At 43.4% G+C, this 13705-nt stretch overlaps 1 protein-coding gene across 3 annotated transcripts in view; it reads right to left on the minus strand.

Annotated features, from left to right (window-relative positions):
• The window catches only part of DAB1 (Dab, reelin signal transducer, homolog 1 (Drosophila)), a 1114753-nt gene that overhangs the window by 123453 nt on the left and 977595 nt on the right, over positions 1-13705 (minus strand). For all 3 annotated transcript variants that reach the window (XM_015566970.1, XM_006768369.2, XM_015566969.1), the window contains one exon: positions 384-523. In XM_015566970.1, the coding sequence (XP_015422456.1) occupies positions 384-523 (140 nt within the window). The remainder of the gene's footprint in view (positions 1-383; positions 524-13705) is intronic.

Genomic DNA, 13705 nt, shown 5'->3' on the forward strand with positions numbered 1-13705 from the left:
AAATAGTGAAATCTATAAATTTCATTAAAATACAGTGGTGAAAATTTATAAAATCTGAGGTACTATACAATTTGATGACTTTACTTTTATTTTTTGCAGGTATTGCATGAATAAGATATAAATGAATAAAATGTGAAAATCAAATAATAAAACAGGGCCAAGTCAAATGATTCCACATAGGAGGTGCTCAATGAACTTTTGCTGAATTAGTGAAATCTCTTCAAAATGAGTAAAGGCAGCGATTCATCAGTGACTCAACAAATGAGTAAATAATTTACCAATAAATGAGTAAATAACATTTTTACCATAATGACTGTGCAATCATTTCTTTCTCTCAGCCATATCAAACCCATAATATTTAAAGTAAAATGTTTTCACTGCACCTTGAGCTTCATCATGGAATCTTGACATAACTTGTCTCCCCGAGCTGCTGAAACCTCGTCAATCCCGATCAGTTTGGCCTTGTACCGGACCCCTTCACCTTTAAACCTCTTTATCAGAGTGGCTTCGCTGCGATCCTGACCTAAAAACAGAGGAAAGCAGGATTCAGAGATGGAGGTGTTCAGGGCCTGTTGGCTTTGAATACCCACAGCACCGAAGTTGGCTCACTTGCTTTACTGTGTTCTAGGAAAGACAAACAGTAGACCAAGTAGAAAAAACACGGCAGTACTCCTGGACACAAATTTTGGCTCCCCTTTCAAACCCTCGGGCAAACTGCTTCTGCTCTCTCAGCCTTTGTTTTCTCAGACAGAAAAAAAGGAGTTAAGAATAACTAACCCCAAAAGGGCATTGAGGTAAATATATCAGGCAACATGTGTAAAGTATCCAATGCAGTGTTTGTTACACACTAGGTTTTCAATAAAGGATAATAGCCCGCTGACATTCTTAGCACTGAGCTCCAATAGCATTTCTAGCGTTTAATATGACTTTGGCCAGAATCCAAGATTCTCCTTATACCCAATTCCATGGGTTGTTTTATAGTGAGACTCGAGAGTAATTGCTTTGTATCAAGTAATGACCCACGACAATTATTAAAAAAAATGGTTTTACAATCTCTCTTCTGCCAACTCATGTGTGTACTAAAATAGACTTCCACACTACTTGATATGGAAGTAGTGTGGAAGTCTACAGGCTTGCAACAGGCTTTCCCAATAACATACTATTATTAACATAATACTTTGCTAAGACACATCAGCCAGAAGTTCAAACATATGCACATAAAATATGAGCAGTAAAATAACTGTGGACTTAGTACTTATGTATATAACATGTTTTATAAACTGTATCCCCATTCTTCACAATAAGCCAACCATATTCATTTCCCAGATGACCAAGATGAAGGTCAGAGAATCCAGGTAGCTATCCAGGTTTACATAGTCAGAAAAAATATGATTACATAGGAATTCAAAACTCTAACCTCATCAAACTTGCATCAAACTAATCACAGTTTAAGGCATTGCAAACTGCTCTTTATCTCCTAAAACATCATCAACTTCAACTTCTAATACCCCTCTCTCATGCCTTCCCTCAACAGTCAGACACTTAGAGCTGAAGGCATTAATGATAACTCAGCCCATTTCACTCTATATATCCATATCATGTGCAAAACTAAGGCATTTCCATAAGGCTGGGTTGAGAATTATTTGAGAAAATGCTTAAAATAGGGAAAAAACCCACACACAGCAGCAATAGCTAACCATTGTACAATACTTTTCAATAGACAAAACATGACTTGCATTTCATTCATTCATCTCTCACGGAGCATCTTTGTGCCAGATGCTATTACTCACTGATAACAGGTACCAGTAAATGAGACAAAGTCTATGCCCATGGAAGCTCAAGTTTCTGGTGACTGAAAGTAAAAATCCATTGTGCTGGATATGTAAGAAGGTACACACTTTAGAGTCAGACATCCTCATTTAAACTATGACTCTCTCCCTTGCAAACCAACTAACCTATCTGCTGAGCCTCAATTTCCTTGCCTGTTGCATGAAGATTAAATTTCTATTTCCAGAGTTGTTACGAATAGTAACTTAAATGAGATGGTAGCGCAAAGCATGTATTCAGGTGTTAAGTTTTCTATCACAGGTAGCTGCCACCAGTTTGGAGGCCCAGTAAAAGGAGCATGTGGAAGATTCCCTATGAGGGTAGAAGAGCACAAAGGAGGAAGGTCTGCAGGCCAGGCCTGACCTATGATCCCCAACCCCCAGTTGGTGTTTTTCCCACTTCATCTTTGCTGACTCCTAGCATATTCTAGCCTTTGAATAATATTCCATAAAGCAAATATAACACATGAATGATTAGTGAGAAATTGTAATCAATGTAAAAATTAAGTCTCCAGGGTTTCAGTGAGGGCAGATGTCAGAGACTGAAGCTACGAACAAAGAGGAGAACATTTGCCATGATATACCCTCTATGGACATCTAGCTAAACAACAGGGCCCGTGGTACTACAGGTCACCTTCCCCTGTCTCTTACCCTTTAAGACAGCATCAATGGACCTGGAGAGTATTATGCTAAGTGAAATAAGCCAGTCAGAGAAAGACAAATATCACATTATCTCACTTACATGTGGAATCTAATGAACAATATATCAATATATGTACACCAACTTGTTTAGTCCCAGAAAAAAATCTTAGAGGTGGGTACTATTATTCAGGTTTTACAGATTAAGCAACTTGTACAAATTCACTAAGTGGGACCTGAATCCAGACCTATTTGATGTTGGAGCCCACACTTGTGGTTTTGCTTGTGTTCAGTGTTTTCAAGCCCTTTCTCTTAGTCACTATGATGAAATTTTTCTCATCTCCCCAACTTCCTATAAAGCCCCATCTTTTGCCTGGCCCCAAACGGTTGATACTCAGTACACTGTCAGCATTAAAATCCCATTGTAAAGCCCTGGTCAGTGTAGTTCAGTGGGTGTAGCATCAGCCTGAGCACCCAAGGGTCAGAGATTTGATTCCCAATCAAGGGCACATACCTGGGTTGCAAATTCGATTGGGAGGCAACTCATCAATGTGTATGTCTGACATCAATGTTTCTCTCCCTCTCTTTCTCTCTGTGTTTCTCTCTCTGTCTCTGTCTCTCTCTCCCCCTCCCTCCCTAACACCCTTCCACTCTCTCTAAAAATCAATAGAAAATTATCCTTACATGAGGATTAACAACAACAACAAAAACTTCATTGGAAAAACAGCTTAAAAATGGAACAGTTTCCAGCCTGAACGTCATGTCTAAAAACTGCCCATGAGTCAGACACAAAGGCAGCCGCAGGAAACATTTGTCAGGGCCGGAGCTCTGCCAAGTAGGAGGCTTCATAAGAGGAGGCAGAGCCAGATCAGGTGAATAAGGGCAGAGATTAATAAGAAAATATTAGGCCATTTAGAGGAAAGTAGGGAACCCAATTTAGATTAGGACCCAGGGCCAAGCTAATTTGTTTGAAGGGCACTTATGCGCTAGATAATCCAGTTTCTCATTAAATACTCCACCATTAAAAGGGTAATTTTTCATGATCACATCTTGAGCAAGGTCTCAGTTATATTAGTTAAGAAATAAATAACAGCTATCAGAGTCATAAGGCCGTACCATCAGAGGCACAACCTATTTGAGGGTGTTAGACAGAGAGTCCGTTTTCATGCATCCCAAGTCATCATGAATCCCCAACTTATTTCACTGAAAGCCCCACTGACCCTGTGCTTCAGGATGGACAAGAAAAAGGCCACATATTTACAGAAAAACATTAACATCATCGTTATCTATTATCAAGCATGGACTAAGAGTTTTACCTACAGTCTGCCATTTAATCCTTATATTGCTCTTTGAGCTAGACTCTGTAATGAGCCTTGATTACAGGGGATGACACCAACACTCAACATCAACAGCACAGCCTGATTTTTTTTAATAACTGCTTTATTGACATACTAGAGGCCCAGTGCATGAAATTCATGCATGGCGGGGGGCAGGGGGAGGGTCCCCTCAGCCCAGCCTACACCCTCTCCAATCCAGGACCCCTTGGGAGATGTCCAACTGCCAGTTTAGGCCCAATCCTGGGGATCAGGCCTAAATCATCAGTCAGACATCCCTCTCATAATCCTGGACCACTGGCTCCTAACCGCTAACCTGCCTGCCTACCTGATTGCCCCTAACTGACCCCCCTGCTAGCCTGATCACTCCTAACTTCCTCTGCCTGCCGGCCTGATCACCCACTACCTCCCACCCCCCTGCCAGCCTGGTTGCCTCGAACTGCACCCCCCCCCGGCCTGGTCGCCCCACATAGCCTGTTCGGTCGTCCATTTGGTTGCGATGGTCACTTAGGCTTTTATATAGATAGATAACTCCCATCCCAATTCAATTCTCCTTTTTAAAGTATACAATTCAGTGGTTTTAGTACATTCATAGTTTAACAACTATCACTACTAGATAATTTCATAACATTTTCATCATCCCCCAAAGAAGCACTGTATTCCTTAGCAATTGCTCCCTATCTCCCCCAAACCCACCAGACCTAGGCAACTACTAGTCCATGTTCTTTCTCCATAAAAGTGCCTATTGTAGGGGCAAGTTGTATTTCATATAAATAGGGTCATACAACATGTAGACCTCAACATCTCATTTTCAAGGCTACTACACGTTATAGCAAGTATTCCAACCTCAAGTCCTTTTTTTATGCTGAATAATGTTTCATTGTATGGATATACCACATCAATTGATGGACATTTAGGTTTTTTCTACCTTTTGACTATTATGAATAATGTAGCTACAAACATTTGTGTATCAGTTTTTGTTGGGGTGCAGTTTTCAATTTTTTTTGTATTATACACATGAGGGAAATTGTTGGTAACTCCATGGTTAACTTTTTAGGACATATCCAACCTTTCTTCCAAAGTGGCCCTACCAGCTTACAACTTCACCTGCCAAGTAGGCAGGTTTCCATTTCTCTACCAGGTGTTCTTGCCAACACCCCTTTCTGTCTTTCCTGCTTTAGCTATCCTATGGGCCTTAGGTGACATTTCATCAGGGTTTTTTTTTGTATTGCATTCTCCTGAGGACAATTGCTATTGAACATCTTTTCATGTGCTTCTTGTTCATTTGCATACCTTCTCTGAGGAAATGACTATTCAACTCCCACAGCTGGAATTTGAATCCAAGTGTTATACAAACTTCCATGCTTTTAACCATCATGCTTTCAACCATTAGGGCACGGGGCCTCTGGTGACCTCACTAGATACTCTGCTATAGCATTTGCCACTCTTCACCTTGTGTCACAGCTATATGAGCAGATGTCTTATGGACGAGCAGGCACACCTCATTTTCAGAAAGGGTCTCCTTGAAGCTTCACTGCCACCTTGGTGACAAAGCTGACACCCATTCAGAAGAGGAGGGGACTGGGGCACAGGGAGGTGAGGCCACTGGGGCAAGGCCACGTTGCTAGTAATGGGGGTGCAGTTGCCTGACTCGTTGGAGTCAGAAGGTGTTGCAGTAGCTCTGGGACTTCGTGTGTATGTGTGTATGTGTGTGTGTGTGTGTGTGTGTGTGTGTGTGTGTGTGTGTGAGAGAGAGAGAGAGAGAGAGAGAGAGAGAGAGAGAGAGAGAGATTGGGAAAGTCCTTTAACTTGTCTGAGTGTCAGACTTTCCACCTGTACAATGCTGTACTAATAGTTATTTGCACTCCTCCCTAGGACAGTTAGCATTACAGGAGATAATATACATTTGTTCTTAGCACACTCACTGGCACATGGCAGTCACTCAGTAAATATTCACTGCCTGCCTCCTCCCCACCTAATATATTTCACCTTAAGCACCAGTGGCCCAAAGCTAACCGCAGCAAAGTCATACTGCCGTAGGAGTAATGGTCCCAGCTGTTAGGGAACATTTTTCTGTTTGGTTGTCTGGGAATAAAGGTGCAATTAGGAACAGGATGTTCCTTCCTGAAGGCAGTGGGATCACCTTATGAATTATTAACACAGTGCCGCACTGAGACATCCTCCCCCCTTTTGCGTATCTGTCTGAATCACCAGGCCATCCATCTTGATGAAGAAAATTTCAAAGAGAGTTTGTGTTTTCCAGCCTGTCCAACATGATTCTGTCCTCTGCTGCAAGCACTCTATTGTCTGTTAGGTTGTCCAATTTAAGAACAGATTGTGGGGGGAGGAATTTCAGAGCTCAGCCGCAGAGAGAACTTATTTTACTAAGAATTCTTCCTCGCAATTATCCAGGTGTTGATGTGCAATGGACAAATAATTATGTCTGCTGGCTGCCTGGGAGAGAATGCTGATTTGCTGTAATTACCTAACCGGGTAGTGGGCAGCATAAGGGGAGCAGCACACTTCAGGGGCTGTTCAAATGCGCTTTTATGAACATGGTTGCTGTCATTACTGCTAATAGGTAAACTAATTAAAGAGCTAAAATCATATTCAACCTATGATTCCTGTACACCGTTTCTATAAAAACATTCTTCACTGGTGCTTCTGAGAGGAGCTCCAGATAAGGGGCACCTGGAGTGCCCTGGCACCTTTTGTCCAAAGCCAGGTGCTAGGACGCCAGAGTCTAGCTAGAAAGCTCTGGGACCCTGCACTGCTGAGCCTCAGTTCAGGATGCCCAGGCTGAGCCAGATGATGCCACCAAAGTGTAAGGGAGGCCCTGTGGTGATCCCCTATGGGTGACCCAATTCTTTGTTGTTGTTAATTCATACCTGAGGATATTTTTTCCATTGGTTTTTAGAGAGTGGAAAGGGAGGGGGAGAGAGACATCGATGTGAGAGAGACACATCCATTGGTTGGCTCCTGTGATCAGGGCCAGGGATCGAACCTGCAACCCAGGTATGTGCCCTTAACCTGGAATCGAACCCAAGACCCTTTGGTCTATAGGGCAATGCTCCAACTACTATGTCACAGTGGCTGGGGCTGGTGACCCAATCCTTATGCTCTGACATTGGTCCTTCTTTCATTTCCTTGACAATTCCTACTGGTATTTGTTTGACAGTTCCTACTGGTATCTGTTTGTTTGTTTTGCCCATGCTGTGTCTTTGTAAATTTTAATTTTAAAAAATCTATTATCAAAAGTGTAGGGCATCATCAATAAACTCTTGATAAGGAAAGAAATCAATCATGGGTCACAGCCTGCCACTCCAGAAAATCCTTAGACCAAGAAATTGCAGTGCCCCTTCAAACACCCATCCAACATTCCCTGAAGAAAAAGTGAAGGGATGATCATGCCAACTAAGTCTGGATCATGCTTCCCACTGCTCGTGGTGACTCCCGGGCACGAGAGCATGTTAGGCAGGAGGAAGCCGGGCATGGACTGTTGCTCCCATAGGGCTGACATGTGCTTCCTGTGCCTCTCCAAAACACCAGACAGGGCCTGGCATAGAGTATGTAGAAGTCATTTGCAGAGACTAAGTAAATATGTTTAGTAGGGAAAACTTTCTTTTTTAAAAAAATATATTTTATTGAGTTTTTTACAGAGAGGACGGGAGAGGGATAGAGAGTCAGAAACATCAATGAGAGAGAAACATTAATCAGCTGCTTCTTGCACACCCCACACTGGGGATGTGCCTGCAACCAAGGTACATGCCCTTGACTGGAATCGAACTTGGGACCTTTCAGTCCACAGGCCGACGCTCTATCCACTGAGCCAAACCAGTTAGGGCGGGAAGAGTTTCTTTACCCTGTGTTTCCAACATCCCTCCTCAAAAACACATATAGAGTGTCTTATAACTTTGGAAAACCAAGTTTAAATTTTAGTCACAGCCTAAATGGCCAGTGTGGCTCAGTGGTTGAGCATTGACCCATGAACTAGGTGGTCACAGTTCAGTTGCCCATCAGGGCGCATGCCCCGGTTGTGGGCTGATCCTCAGTAGGGACTGTTCAGGAGGCAGCCAATCAATGATTCTCATCATTGAAATCAATAAAAAACTATAAAAAATATTTATCTATTTTTAAATAAAAAAATAAATATATACTAGTATATATTTAGTTGAAGACTGTGAAGATATCTGTAATCTGTGGGGCTGAGTCCTCCTGAAGTCCCTCTAGGACACTGGGGAGCTCGGTGTATCCTGCTAACTTAGAGATGAAGGACTGTCCAGGACCAGTCTGGCTTCTCATGTCAGCCTGATCTGTACACGTGGTCCCTGGTGATGGTGCACACCATTCACTTCCCTGATCTTTTCATGGCTGGGTTTGTGTCTTTTTCCTGGTGGCCAAGGAGCAAAAAGGGTAAAACTTATACTTCATCTCATGTTGATGCCACAGTGCAGGGCACAGAATAGGCTTTGAACAACATGTGACTTCTTCTTCTTTGTCCTTTTATTCCTTACAACAACCTAGTCTGGCGTGCACAATTAGTCCCTTGTTGTAGAGGTGAGAAAACTGAGACTCCAGGAGGTAAAGACTGGTTTGAGATCACAGAGCTAGGAAAAGGCAGATCCAGGAGTGCTGAAAAATAAATGAAATCAATAAAAAGAAGCATTAATGGAGAGAATCTAAAGCTTGAGGGCAGTTAAGAAATAGGACTTCAGGCCCTGGCCAGTGTGGTTCAGTTAGTTGGTGCGTTGTCCCATGCACCGTAATCTCATGGGTTTGATTGCCAGTTAGGGCACATACCCAGGTTGTGAGTTCAATCCCCATTCAGATCAATGTTTCTCTCCCTTTAAATCACTCTCTCTATAGAATCAATAAAAACATACGCTTGGTTGAGGACTAAAAAAAAAAAGAAATAGGACTGCAGGAGGCAGGGGAAGAACAGGTCTGAATCTAGTCATTACATTTATTTTTGTTTCTGTCATTTGCAACCGAAAGGGTCATATGATGGTTGCAGTGCCTGCATGGACAAAGGCAAAGCAGAATGATGCATACCAAGTATAACAGGAAAATTGGATCTATAATCAAAGGAAGGAGGGGGGCAGGATAGTGAGTGGGGAAGAGAGCCCAAGAGATACCTAGGTCCTCAGCTGACTTTGCCATTAGGAGCCTCTTGGCTTAGAGCAAGCCACTTGGCCTCTCTATGAATGAGGATAATAATGCTTGTCTTGCAGGATTACTGCAGAAACCAGTGTGTACTCATCTATGGGAAGTATTTAGCACTGCAGGGCAGCTCTTGGCTGCTATCACATGTGGACACTATTCTCACTTCCTTTCCTGTGAACTGTAGGCTACATGTGGTATGTCTCCCAGACCCAATTTCAGGTCTGAAAACTCATTCCCTGCAGGTGACATGCAGGCCTGGGAAGGCTCTTGGGTGAGTCAATTTCAGGGAATTGCCCTCTGCCAAAGAGAGGCACCTCACCCAACGCCCTGTTCCCTTGCTTCATTCCCTCTCCCCACTGTAGCTGCATCCAATCAATAACTGGTTGCTTTGATTGGGGTAGTTACAAAAGCCCATGCCCCACACCTCAATCTGAGACAACTCTGAAAGGCAACTTGAGAGCTCCCAATGGAACAGTGGAATCAGCCGAAGCCTTGATGTAGTTGCATCACCATTCACTTCCTCCCTCTGCCCAGTCCTGTCACCTGCACTCCTAGTAGGGTTGATTTGAAGGGCACACCCCAAAATAAGCTGACCACAGAAAATCTGTTTCTGCCACTGGTTTCCTGGGAACTCGATCAAAGTCAGTACAAAATCAATGCATCTGAGGGAGAGTGTTCTGAAAGAGAGGGTCTTGATATGGGGAAGCAAGCCAGCAAGTGCCTGCAATGATCTAAAAGAGATGGGTGCAGGGTTCAGAGGCAGCCTGAGAGCTCAGATCATGAGAGTTGATATTAATGTTCCATAAGGCTAAGCCAGATCAAGAAGGTAAATCCAGAGCTCACACCCCTCAACAAATGCAGCTCACAGGCCCCTGGCAGAGCTGTGGAGTTCTCACTAGCCTGCGTGGGCAGCTGAGTCTGCAGGGGTGAGTGGGGTGACTACCGACTCAAGGGCATCCTCACTGCCAACAGAAGTGGGAGAGACAGTGCAGTTTGCTTTTCTAATGTTCACAACTTGTCTCCCTTTGGCAAATGCAATGATAGCAGAGATGAGGCACCTGCAAAGCCCTGGGAGCTGATGACAAGTGAAGACAATCTTGTTTTCAAACCTGAAATAGCAGAGACGTTTTTAAAACGTTTCCTATTTCTGTTCTTTAAAACAACTGCTTTTTCCTCCTAATTACAAAGTAAATGCAAACTTTTTCCTGTGTGTGCACGTGCATACACACACACACACACACACACACACATTTTCCAACCATGTTTTCCTACTGGAAGTTTGTAGCTTGCTTCTTTCATTTGACAGTGTTTTTATAGAGTCTCCTTCATATGGCATTTTTTTTTTTTTGTGATGTGATTCTTAGGGGCTCACAATATCCCATCCTATAGATGTATCAAACTTTATATATCCAATGCCCTATTATTGGACCGTCAAGATGTTTCCGATTAAAACAGTGTAAAGAGAGACAATATTGAGAATTCCTTTGAAAGGAGGATGGATTTTTCCCCGTGAGGATGCATGGAATCTTCCTACACTTGTCAGAGTGGACACTTCATTATCTTTCCCTCTCCTTCCTCCACTTCAAAAATGTGTGGACTTGGAATAGAAAACTGTGCGGAAACAGATGCCAAATGTACCTCTCCCAGTGTCTTTTACTGGAGAAGCCTGCAAGGGGGAGGGGAGATGACGGCATGACTTGGGAGAATCTTGTCCCCTCTGGATGTATGGACTATGGAAAGCCAGGCAACTGACCAAGGACAGAAGAAGGAGGGCCAGATTTCCTCAGTGAGCTGGGGTCACAGTGCAGCATAGAACAGCCCCATCCCCAGTACTTTTTATTGATTTTTAAAAACATGTATTTATTGATTTGGAGAGAGAAGAAAGGAGAGAGACAGAAAAAAAAATCTATCTGTTGCTTCACTACAATTGAATCCACAAACTGGGCATCGAACTAGCAACTTCTTGGTGCATGGGAATGGAACCAGCAATCTTTTGGTGCATGGGACAATGCTCAACCAACTGAGCCACACGGGCCAGGGCTTATTTTGATTTTTCAATGAGAGAGAAAGAGTAAAACATCCATAGGGAGAGAAATATCAACATTGATTGGCTTCCCCCTGCACGCCCCTTACCAGGGATTGAGCCTGCAACCAAGCAAGCAAAGCATGTGCCCTGTCCAGGAATTGAATGGGATGACTCCCAACCAACTGAGCCACATCAGCCAGGGCCAAGCCCCCAGTTTGGAGGGGCCACCCAATGTGCATATGCACTTGGCATTTGAAAGCTTGCTCTTGGACTGAGACAGAGGTTAATTAATGAACAAGGGTTTCTATCTTCACAGGGAGCTGTGATTGGCCAAGAACTTTCTCCTGTGGCAGCTACAACTTTCAGGGGGTCATCTCCATTAGGAAAAATAAGAGGCTTTATTTGGGCATCTCTGCTGCCAACTTGTTTGAAGACTATTTTTTAAGGGGGGCTATTTTGGTCCCAGATTATTCTGGTGTGAGCGAGACTCATGCTTTATCTTCCATCTGCCTTCTACACAAGAGGGCTGTGTATGCTATCAGCAAATTCAATTATTTCTTTAGAGTACAAAGAAGTATTTGTGATGAAGACAACAGAGAGGGCAAATCAATTATTTACTGAGGAGGCTTCAATATAAATTACATTTGATTAAACTTAGAGATAAATCTCCGTGATGGAGGGTTTAAGTGGAATGTGCAGGAGGAGACAGTGACGGAGTGCCCCCAGGCATTGCGGGGTTTCTGACAGGCAGCCTGATGCTCGTGCATGCCACACACATGTGCAATGCTTACTATGTAGCACTGGCCTAGGTCTCAGGGTCCAGTCATGAGCAAGAGAGAGAAAGTCCCTCTTGGCCTAGAGCCTCTGACCTTAAAGCAAAAGGAAGATAAGCCAGCAAATAAATAATGAACAGGATCGTTTCAGATAGTGATAAGTGTTATGAGGATGATAAAATAGTTTGATGAAATGAAGAGTGACTGGGACAGGGTGGGGAACAATTCATTTAGAAAGGCTGGCCCATGAGGGCGTTTCTGCAGAAGTGACATTTAAAAGGAGATGTGAACAACAAGAACAGGGCAGTCCTTCCAGGAGCAAATGTGTTTGGCCTGTTTACAACACAGAAAGAAGTTAGTGTGATCAAAGCAGAGAAATCAAGGGGGAGGAGGTGGGAGTGGCAGCAAAGGAGGAGGTTAGGCTCCTCCATGCGCTGCTTTAGAAGTGTTGACCTGTGTACCAGGAGGTCACGGTTCAATTCCTGGTCACATGCCCAAGTTTCAGGTTTAATTCCCAGTCTGGAGCATGCAGGAGGCAGCCAATGAATGATTCTCTCTCATCATTGATGTTTCTCTCTCTCTCTCTCTCTCTCTCTTCATTTCCTTTCCTCTTTGAAATAAATAAATAAATAAATAAATAAATAAATAAATAAATAACTCTGATGATTAGGGCCCATGAGAGTAAATACCTTTTGCCTTAGCCAGTTTGGCTCAGTGGATAGAGGGTCAGCCTGTGGACTGTAGGGTCCCGGGTTTGATTCCAGTCAAGGGCATGTGCCTCAGTAGCAGACTCAATCCCCAGCCCCTGTCTTGCCTGCAGGAGGTTACCAATCAATGTGTCTCTCTCTCATTGATATTTCTCTAAAAATTAATGGGAAAATATCCTTGGGGAGAATTAAGCAAAAAAGAAAGAGAAAGAAAGAAAGGAAGAAAGAAAGAAAGAAAGAAAGAAAGAAAGAAAGAAAGAAAGAAAGAAAGAAAGAAAGAAAAACACCATTTAATATAGCACCCAGATCTCCCAGGTTAAACCCCCAGCTGCCCGCAGTGGCCATGTGTATACAACATGACCCCACCCTCAAACCCCTCTCAACTGAACCAGACAGTGACACCTGGTCCACACTGGGATGATTAGAGGCCCACCCTGAGGAATTAGGAACTGAAGCAGACAGAGGAGTCAATCTCTCCTTGTGACCAGGATTGAGCACGAGGCTGTAGAATCCAGGGGGCTATCTTTTACTGCCATCGGTAAGAGAAAGGTGGTCTTGTAACAAAGCGAAGGAAAAAGATGTGACCACAAAGAGAAAATATCATTGGGATTCTTACGGATTCCATATTCCTGGGTGGTCTTTCCAGAGGCTCAGTTCACACATATCATTCCTGAGGTTCTGTGAGACACCTCTGGGTCATTATGGTATGTCCCTCTGTTATATTTAAGTCCACTAATGATGACTACTGTTACTCACAACTAGAAAATTTCATTAGAAATGGATTTGAATTGCTGTACATCAATTCTGGGGGGGAGGGAGCATCCAGCCCGAGGGCCTTATAAGGCCTGCAAAACCATATGGCCTGGCCCTGCCAAGGCATTAGGGGTGAGTTAAATGTTTGATGAAATATAGCAGGCTAATTTATTTTAAGTTGATAATTTTGTATGGCCTACAGATAATGTCATAAATATACAAACGTCCCTTGGCAGAAAAAAGGTTCCTCACCATTGGTCTAGTCCCTCACCCACTACTGGGGCACTGCCGGGAGCCGGTCCATCCTTGCTGTTTCAAGGGACCTGGCATATATGGCATACTGTTCTTAATATGTTTACTCACCTTCTTGGCACTATGTGTTTTAACCAAGGTCACCTCTCTGAGAAAGGTTGTTTCCCCAGGTAGGGATTTTCCCCTGAAGTTAGGGAGGGAATAAAACCTCTTAACTGCCAGGCGGGTAATT

This window comes from Myotis davidii, unplaced genomic scaffold (assembly GCF_000327345.1).
Source record: "Myotis davidii unplaced genomic scaffold, ASM32734v1 scaffold79, whole genome shotgun sequence".
NCBI lineage: Eukaryota > Metazoa > Chordata > Mammalia > Chiroptera > Vespertilionidae > Myotis > Myotis davidii.